Source organism: Corvus cornix, chromosome 2, assembly GCF_000738735.6.
Source record: "Corvus cornix cornix isolate S_Up_H32 chromosome 2, ASM73873v5, whole genome shotgun sequence".
NCBI lineage: Eukaryota > Metazoa > Chordata > Aves > Passeriformes > Corvidae > Corvus > Corvus cornix.
The window spans coordinates 47,658,879-47,668,880 of record NC_046333.1 but is presented as its reverse complement, the minus strand read 5'-3'; the positions used below and the strand labels follow the sequence as shown (position 1 = coordinate 47,668,880).

General features: G+C 41.2%; 1 protein-coding gene across 1 annotated transcript in view; it reads right to left on the bottom strand.

Annotated features, from left to right (window-relative positions):
* The window catches only part of RAPGEF5 (Rap guanine nucleotide exchange factor 5), a 159,343-nt gene that overhangs the window by 106,402 nt on the left and 42,939 nt on the right, over positions 1-10,002 (bottom strand). Inside the window, exon 7 of the mRNA XM_039570699.1 lies at positions 8,051-8,099. Within this exon, the coding sequence (XP_039426633.1) occupies positions 8,051-8,099 (49 nt within the window). The remainder of the gene's footprint in view (positions 1-8,050; positions 8,100-10,002) is intronic.

The following is a 10,002-nucleotide window of genomic DNA, read 5'->3' as shown; positions in this document are numbered from 1 at the left end:
ACTGTAGGATTACTACACGAACAGACAAAAGCAATGGGGTTTGTACCAATCGCAGCTCAAGGGAAACAATTTAATGCTTGAATGCAGAAAGTTTTAGATTTTATCCAGTAATTGTAGATATTTGTTCTCATGTGCATGATATTCAAAATAAAAACTAAAAAAAAAAAAAAATCATGTGGCAGTGAAAGTATCTACAGCAGTGTTGTCTGAAATGAGATGATGGAAGGATGGAGAAGAGCCCATTACATGATCAGAGAATGATTGCTGGGAACAGATCAAACAAAAAGGTATGGACCGTTGCTGAGCAGGCTGGTGCAAAGTGAAACACTGCTCTCTATTCCATGGAAACATCCCCCAGGCATGGCCAGGAAAGGAGCAGGAAACAAAGAGGACTCTGAATAAATAAATTCTGTGAACTCATTGTAAATGCCTCTCCCAAAGCCCTAGTAAACAAAACATTCACCTGGGGGTTGTTTTTTGCACAACTGCTGTCTTTCCGACCTTACTGTGCTGTCTCTTTTTGTGTATGTGCAAAATATCTTCCCCCTACACAGCTACTCTGCATTGCTGATTTCTTCTGTGAGACCACCTTAGATCACACAGAAAGAACTATGCACAAGGTTCTACAACAACTGCAAAAACAAAACCATAAACTGCCAAAATCTGTCTCACCACAATTCCCACCAGAGAGCTCTTTTCCTTCTTTTTCCAAGTCTGAGTTCATTCTGCTTTATATCAGCTGTTGAACACACAACAGCTGGTAAGTGTTACTGTGTAGTCCTTTCACTGATGTTGTCCAGGGCATTTCCCATCCCCAGCATTGCCCAGGGTGGGCACAAAGCAGGTGGTTATAGATCCAGCTAAGGCACAACAGAGCTCCATGTGTGTGATACACATAGTGTTCCTGACCAGCCAACACAAGGAGCATCATTATCCCCAGGGATAGCAGGGGTCTGATCCTGCTCTTTTGAAGTGCTGTCATTTTCTTGGTGTGCTTGATCTCAGGAGTAATGGAAGAATCCCTGATATGATGCAATGTATCATTGTAACCCCCCTTGGTCCCTAGGGGAAGGGGTTCCCTTCAATAGGGCACAGAATGTTTAAAAAGGATTACTTAGAGAAGCAAACATGATTAGAATCATGGAATCATAAATTATGCTGAGTTGGAGGGGACCCATCAGGATCATCGAGTCCAATCCCTGCCCTGAGCAGGACAGCCCAGGACCTGTTTATGAAACCTGTATATTCAATAGTATTTAATATGTTTGAAATTTACACACATTGCTGAACTGCTCTATTCTTGAATGACCTTTGATCGTGTATTTGTAACCTCATTCCTCATACCACGTGCCTGAGAGCATTGCCCCAAAGATTCTTGAACTCAGAAAGACATGGTGCTCTGACCACTTCCCTGGGGACCCTGTTCCAGTGCTCAACCACCCTCTGGGTGAAGAACCTTTTCCTGATATCCAACCTAAACTTTCCCTGACTCCGCTTCATGCCATTTCCTTGAGTCCTGTCACTTGTCACAAGAGTGAAGAGATCAGTGCCTGCCCCTCTGCTTCCCCTCATGAGGGACCACAGCGAGGTCTCCTTCAGTCTTCTCTTCTCTAGGCTGAACAAACCAAGATTACCTCCCTTACTTTAAGACCTGAAATCACAGACCTTAAAGGAATGCGTTTAAAGAAAGACCCTAAAGTGCAGAGTAACTCTTAAAATATTGCTAGCTACATTTTCTGGTGAAGCTTTTACTTTGAACCACATTTCAGTGGGCAGGGGAAAAGTAAAGATACAGTCACCATGACCGAACAGAAGCACAATAGTCCTGCACCTTCACTTTGAGTGGCCATTTTTCCAGGGTGAATCCTGTAGGCAACATTTGCAGAAGAACTCTCATTCCACACAGTTTACTAATTTCAACCCTTGGTTTAAACAAGTGGATGCTTGGAGGAACTGGGAGTTGTAATGAAATGAGGTACTACTTGAGTCAAGTAAATAAACTGATTGAAAAGAGACGTGAGGAGAATAGAAAAGCAGTAAGATCCTGCTGGTTTACCCTTTTCCCACCCTTCAAACTTGCTCAATTTTTTCACAAGAGAAAATGCACACCTCTCTGGCATATGATTGTCACTTTATTCTGTAAATAGGACCAAGTTTTTTCACACCTCATTATGCTCTTTTTCAGTGGCATAAGTGGTAACAAACCATGCACATTTTACTCCAAAGATACTGAATACCTAGTATATTCAATAGTATTTAATATGTTTGAAATTTACACACAATGCTGAACTGCTCTATTCTTGAATGACCTTTGATCGTGTATTTGTAACCTCATTCTTCAAGTGTGTATACAAATCTAACTCAAATTTGTAATGATTTCCATTTTCTATATAACAACACTTCTAGAAGTGAATAAAATGAATAACATAGCATAGGACATTCAGATAGCACCATATGACAAACTTTTGCTAATTATTGTGGAATAAATTTACTGAAAAGTCTCACAAGGATCTGTACTACTTGAGGAAATGGGCTGAATGATAAAGATGCAGTTTTGTGAGTTAACCAAGCTGATAAAACAGCTTAATGCTGTCAAAAGTATCTTACTGGGCTCCTTCCCACACACCTCCACCTCCCCTCCCTGATAAGAAGCTGCCACCCTCACTTTGTGTCAACTCTAGCACGTGCTGCTGCTATACTGTATGCTGCTCTGGCTGCCCCACCTCAAAAGTAATATAAGAGATGTAGCAAAGATGATCAGATTTAATGGAAGAGATTTGGTACAAGGAATGACTAGTGATATAGCCTGGAAATGAGACAACTCACAGGGGTATGGCAGATGTGCACAAAATCCTGAATAGCATAATGACAAATAGGGAATGGCTTATTCACCAGTCTCTGTCAGCAAAGAGCTGTATCACAACAGAGTGAGGGTCGTGGGGAATGTGTTTAAAACAAACAAGGAAAAATATGTTTTAACATACTACACATGTGAGTTGTGAGACTTACTGCCATAAGGGATGATGAAGGTCAGGAGTATAATAAGGCTTAAAAAGCAATTTGATAAATTAATGGAGAAAAGGTCCAGCAAGGGTTACCTATCACAGCAGCATGGGTAAAGCAAAATCCCTCTATCACAGGCTGGTAGATGCTGAGTATGTACATCAGAAGGACTGTTTGTACTTGCTCTGTTTCCTACTCTAAGCATCCCTACTCATCACTCACAGTAGGAGCGTAGCTGGATGGACTTTTAACCTGACCCAGCCTGACTGTTCTCATGTGTTTAACCGGGCTGACATTGCCTGGAGTGTGTTTGAGTCGAGTCACGCAATCAGCTCTGACAGCAGTGCTGTAGAGGTGGTGCAGCAGCTGGGAAAAGGAATAGCTGTTCACAGCTTGCTTTTCATTCATGTCGGCAAAGCTCAAGCCCCAGTGACTGCTTCATATTGAATCGTCTGCACTAAAATAAAAATACGAAGCAAATCACATAGGCAGTTAGGTTCTGACAGAAGCAATACAAAAGAAAAGGGGAAGGGTGGATATGCATACTTATATGTAAGAATAGGGTGGAAGCAATCCAGAAGGTCTCAAATATGGAGTTAATACACTGCAAAAGTCATATTATTAAAAATTATTGTACATTATTATAAATAACATGTAAACGACATATTAAAAAGTCAATAGAGCTTGCCAAGTCAAGAATGGCATGACTAAAATGTGTCTAATTATATAGTGGAAACCTGAATATCATTCATAAGGGGGAGCAAAACCACACACAAGTGCGAGGGCTTTTGTGGCTGCCCTGCCTTTCACAGTGAGAGGGAGAAGCACCCACAGACCTGCCGCTGCTCCTGCAATGCCTGGGGAGAAGCTGAGTCACCATCTTCCTACCTCATGCATACCCTGTCACCTACTATCTTAATTAGCCCCCATATTCACAAACACAAAGACCAGAGTCATGCTCTTATCAATTGATCCTTTGCACAAATAAAGTTATAGAAATTCCTTTTTCTGTAAAGGGATTTGCTGAGTGATGCCACAGGGTGCAGCTCGGTTTGTGCACAGAAATGCAAGGCATCTTGTTTGTGGATGGGATTAACACCACTACAAAGCATCTACCTGACAGGTTTTGATCAGTTCAGATGTACCCGTGTAGCTTTGCCACCAGCGAAAGCCTCCAGCCTTAGGCTATTTGCTGCTTTTTATCCTTGTTTTAGCTACCATCTCTAACACATAAGAAACATGTCATGAGCCATGACAAGCAATTGAGATAAATGCTGACCCTTGTAAACCTTCAGATGGGAAGCTGCATTTATGTTACATTTCACCACATTTGCAGAAGGTATCAGAAGCCAGCAAGGTATAAATAAACAAAACAATTTAATGCCAAGTGCCTACAATTAAAGAAAAAGTTCCCTTCTGCTCCAGTTACTTGCTTCCCCAAGACCTTTTACCAAACCACAGAAGACAGCGTTTACTCTATTTATTTCTAAGGCTAGGCAAGAATAATTTCAATGCATTTTTATAAGCCACAGGGAAGTGCACAAGCTCATTTCCCCCTCTTCGGTCACCTTTATCATGAGAGCTTTATTCTAATGAAATGTGATTTCAAGTCAACGGTGTTACCGAGGTACATCAACACTTCTGAACTACAGGCACTTATTTTACCCTGGTTTAGTTTTATTTGCAAAGAAACTAAACGTGCTGAGCTCCTTCTGCATGAAGGCTCTCTAGTATGTCTCTGTCAGCATATGCCTTATTATCAGAGTGGTTTACTTGCAGCACACATCTGGAATATGAAAACAGAGCTTTTTTTCCATGGCGCAGAAGTTTTTAATCTTTCAGGTTCCTCATTTTTCTTTCAGCATCTGCCAGCTTTATGAGTTTCTCCTATTCTTCTACACCACAGTAAAAACAGAAGAATGGCTCTTGGGGAAAGGCATTCTACTCCACACCCTACTGGCTTTTTATTTTCTGGTAGCCAACATTCTCCATCAAGTCAGATCCTGTACTAGCAAGAATTTGATACTCTGCCCTACCCCACAGCAGGGTCAGGTCTCTACCTCGGTTTTTGTCAGCAGACAGAGTGTGTAAATCTCTGACACGGCCAGAACTGTAATAGTTGCAATTACTACCTCTCACATACATACACTAGGTAGCAAACCAAGCTGCATTTAAACAAAAACAAACTGTTTTATTCAGGTAACCAAAGGCAATACTTGTCCTCCCCCTCCAAACCCAGCACACCTTCCTACCTGGAACCTCTCCACCTCTTGCAGAGGGAGCTGTGGTGTTTGTGTGCTTGCATAGCACTTTCCATGCAACTTAACATGGTGATTACTACAGCAGCTCTAGACAGGTAATGCAAAAACTTAAATCAGCCATTTTTTCTAGTACAATTAAATCACTGTGAAGGGCCTCTCTAAGAGCAGAGGTACAACCAGAAATTAAAATAATTCAGGAAAAAATTATATAGTCAATTATATAGTCCTTGTATTAGGCAATTTTTTTTTTTTCTTCTTTTGGTGGGGGAGCTGCTGATCTCTAGGAAAGCTTTTGGTTAATGAACTGATTGCCCTCTGCAGCCAGGTTCCAGACAGCAGGTTAGGACCATGCCTGTCGCCTGCTCTCCCCGCTCATGAATCCCAGGGTGGATGAGCCAGGCTCCCACACCATTCACACCAGCTTGGAAGCTACCCAAGGCAGCTGGCCCAAAAGCCATGTTCCACTCCTTTCAAGCCAAAATAAACTCTTTGTCCGATTTTTGGTGGCTTATTTCCTGGAATTATACGGAGTCTTGGAGAGCATTAAAGGCACAATATCTTTGACAGATACTGTGGCTTACAGCTCCAGAAGTACTTTCTCTGAAACATGCTTCGCTTCACCAGGCACAGCACACCATACCTTGATCGCTAACAGTAACTGCTACACTGTGAATTTAACCACCAGCAATAAAATAAAGAAGCATAACCAACCACCCTAATTTACTCTGCACCTACTGCACTAAAGGCATTAACTTAAATTAGACCTTACAGTTATGCTTGATCATACACCTATTTTTTACTGTCATCCAAGATGGGGCATAAAGAAATGCAAATTTCAACAAGCATGCACTAGTTAAACTGACAAGAGAGTTATCTTTTGTTCGGATCTGAACAGATATTTTAAGTGTTTACATTAATGTACTAGAAAAGGCTGGACAGCACTGCAAAGCTCTATAAGGAGCTTTGGTTTTTTAAGGCTGTGATTTTTAACTGAAATATTTCTACTTGCTCATCGAGGGTTGCAATTACACCAGCAAAAAGGAGACTCCAAGAGATATTCTTCTCTTGGATTTTCATCTCTTGCAGCTCATTCCTAATCCAACCCCCATCCCATTTTCTACTCTAACAACCATCCACCAAAAGGAAATAAGAGGCTAATTTGGGCTAAAAACAACTCTTTGGGGGTAAAGATTTTATTTATTGCTAGTAGCAGTAGTAATATTTGCTGATAAAACTGCTTAGAAGCAGAGAGATTTCTTATACCTCCGTAAGCCCGAAGTAAATGTACATGGCACCACACTCAGCCCATTTAACAGCAAAACAAAAGATTTCCTTGAGCACTTCTTTAAAATAGCCTGTTTTCCTCTGCACTGAGCCAGAGAAGAAGCATTTCCATGTTCAGCCATTACAAGTCAGGTGGGACTGGGGTGACACCAGGTAAGGGCAAGCAGCCGAGGGGTGTTGACATCATAAATGACTACAGCACTTTCAGAAGCAAAGCTACCTCACAGAAGCAATTCAGGCCTGAATTCACATTCACATTTGTGTTCGCTTTCTACAGATTTACCTTTATAGATGAGTGTGGATATAACCTATGGCTACTTCTATTTCTAGAAAAAATGGCATCAAACTATGTCTAGAATTTTTTTTTTAATACTTACATTTTCACAAGAAAATGTTTGCAGGTACACCAGCCACATCTTCTTGGTGCCCCCAGTTTAAGATACCATGCTGTGTGTTGTGCATGTGTGTAGCAAATTTTGTGCTGCACGTGTAAGCAACAGACAGACTGATAGAGATATTATGATGCAGCACTATTAACAAGTCAGAAAATATCTCAAGAAGTACAAAATCTGTGACTTCAAGTTCTAGAAAAATCACTGAAAATCATAGGAGATGCTCAGTGAAAATGCACTCAAAGACCTCGATGGCTTTGGGAACACGCTAATAATTTTAGGCCCCTTAAAATTTAAGGCCTCTGTTTTACTTTAGAAATGCATTCAACTTGGTGCAGAAGACACTGCACAAAGACACCAGAGAATTAACTCTGTAAAGAGTCAGGTCTGGCCAAGCAGGCTTTGTTGGTTCCTGTGCAGTGCCTGGAAAACACAGCTTCCTTGCTTCCACTCCAGCTCAGCGATGCAGATTCTTCTGAAGCACCTGTGCTACCAAACCCTGATGGAGCTCAGATGGCCACACATTTCAGTGCCTTTGCCCTGTAACACCAGCACTGGCTGTGAATGCTCTTACTGTCAGAGACTTTCAGTTATCCAGTTGTCTTTCCCCTTTTCCTGCCCTGATCAAAACTTGCCTCTACAGCCACACAGGAAAGAAAGCCTTTGTGCATGAAGTTGTCCTTCTGTTTTAGCAGTAAGAAAAACACCTGGGTGGGCTGGTAAAAGACAGAAAATATGATGGCATGAGATACTGGACATTAAAAATAAAAAAGAGGAAATTACAAACTTACTTGTCTTAAGTCAAATAAAGTCAAATAAAGACATCAGCTTTTTTTATAAAGTGCAAGCCTAGAGAAAATAGTGATTTTGGCCAGAAAAAGATCCAAGTTCAGATTCAAATGTAACACTTTGATTTTATTAGCTAGGTTATTAGATGCAATGAGCTAGAAGGAGAGAAACTTAAATGCAATTGCATTGTGCTGTATACACAGATTCTCCATTACTATCTTTTCTTCCCCATGTTAAAAAGCAGTGACAATTCAGATACTTCAAGAAATGACAAAAGGGAACAGCACAACAAAAACCCCTCTGAAGTGCAGCCTGACTCACCTGACTTCCTTGCTTTCAAGGCAATGACAGCAGCCAGTTCTCTCTGTACCTAAAATATCAGAAAAAGAAAAGGACGGTTATAGTTCCCAGCGCAGTCAAATAAAACAAAATGCAACACCGGTAAGATATGAGCTATCAATGCTTTGCAGCAATCAACTGCATGTGGAATTATGCCTGGTTTTGAAACTGCAGTCAGTTTTCCTAGCAAATCTATCTCCTTTTCAGCTGGGAATTCTGTGACTTTAATTTCATGTAAATACCACACATTCCTTAGGGAATGGGCAATTCAGTAGCCCGACTCGTAATTTATTTGCACAGCGTATCTGTTTCACAAGTACACACTTGAATCTTCTCCCTTCCCTTGTTACATATTTGTTTTCCCTCTGTTGAGCACACTATAATGCTGGATTTATTGTGTGACTCCAGAATAAGAAAGTTCTTCATGCTGAGGTTTTGAAGGTTCATGTATATAACTGACCTTCACTTTTTGGATCTTCCAGGACGAAACACCCTCTCCTAGTAGCATTGCTGAGAATTTCATGACCAAAATTTCACTTGAGATGAAAATGCAGAAGTCAGAGCTATTTTCAGTTTTACAGGCTCTCTCACTAGCCTGTGGTAACACAGCCCTGCCATGCTAACCAGCTCCCTTCCTCATCCTCTTGTCTTCGTTCTTCATATTTTCTATATAGACCAGCTACTGTCTCTAGCCAGCTCAACTCTACATCCACTTCTCTCCATAGATCTATTCCTTTTTATACAATTTCTTTTTCTATCATTTTTCTATTCATTATTCTTATGCTTCCTACTTCTTCACTGCCATCATCTGTCCCACTACAGCTGCTTGCACTTGGCCTACAGCACCCCAGATGCTCTCTTCTGCATACACCTCAGTTCTTCCCTTCCTCTGCCCCATCTGTGCTCTCAGATTCCTCTAAAGATCTCTCAGCTCCTTCCAATTTCCATAATTTTCCCAAGACAGCCTGTCTTCAATATTAAAAAAACTAAATATGGCACATTCCAACTTTTTCTAGGGATTGTCTCACTTCTCTCTACAAAGTCTCCAGCAGTGCATACTAGCCATCTTGTCTAACAGACCTAGTCAAGGCTCAAGGCTATTCTGCAGTGGCAGGTTTGACATGCAGTTTCTGAGAGATGTGAAATTTCAAACATCCTTCTCAAGATATGTGGTTTGGTCATAAGCCACAAAGCCCACAAAGGATTCCCAAAGTAATACAACTACTAACAGCTGTCAATATCCCACTCTCATGGCTCTGAAGAGAAGTTTGAAAATGTGAAAGAAGAATAGTTAACATTATGTCTGAGCAGACAGGCAAAATCACTCAGGGCATCTCGGTACAATGGTAATTCCAGCACCCACTGATCAGATACTCAGGAGCCACCCAGCAGAAGGCAGTCATACCAGAGGCCACATCCTTCCTCTGCTTGCATCCTTCTTTCCTTTGTGGCAAAGGACCAAGAAGATTTTTTTGCTGTCCTTGCAAGGTACAAGGATCTTTTCTATTCCTTGATGCTGCCCTACTGAGAGGGACAGAGTTTTCAGCCACTCCAAGCAGGAAAATATGAAGGCAGTGCCACGGTTTTCTTAAATGTCATCCTGTTTCCAGCACAATTGTGCAAGCTGGCAGTATTACCTTCCCTTCCTTCCTTCCTGTACACTCATTCCCATGTCTGGAGAAACGTTAATCATGGATAATGTAAGCGTAAACTTCAAGTAAAACGGGAAAGAACAGTTATTCCGTAGAAAAACAACGTGTGCTTCCTTGCAGCAATTGCTATACACGAGTATTATAATAACACACACAAGCTATCTAGTTAAGAGTGGGATTTTTAATAAAAGCCCAAGTTGCTTCTGAATAGCAGCACCATGACTTTTCATGGCTACACTTCTCAGACCCTCTCCCTTCATTAAACTCAGCATGAGGTACCCA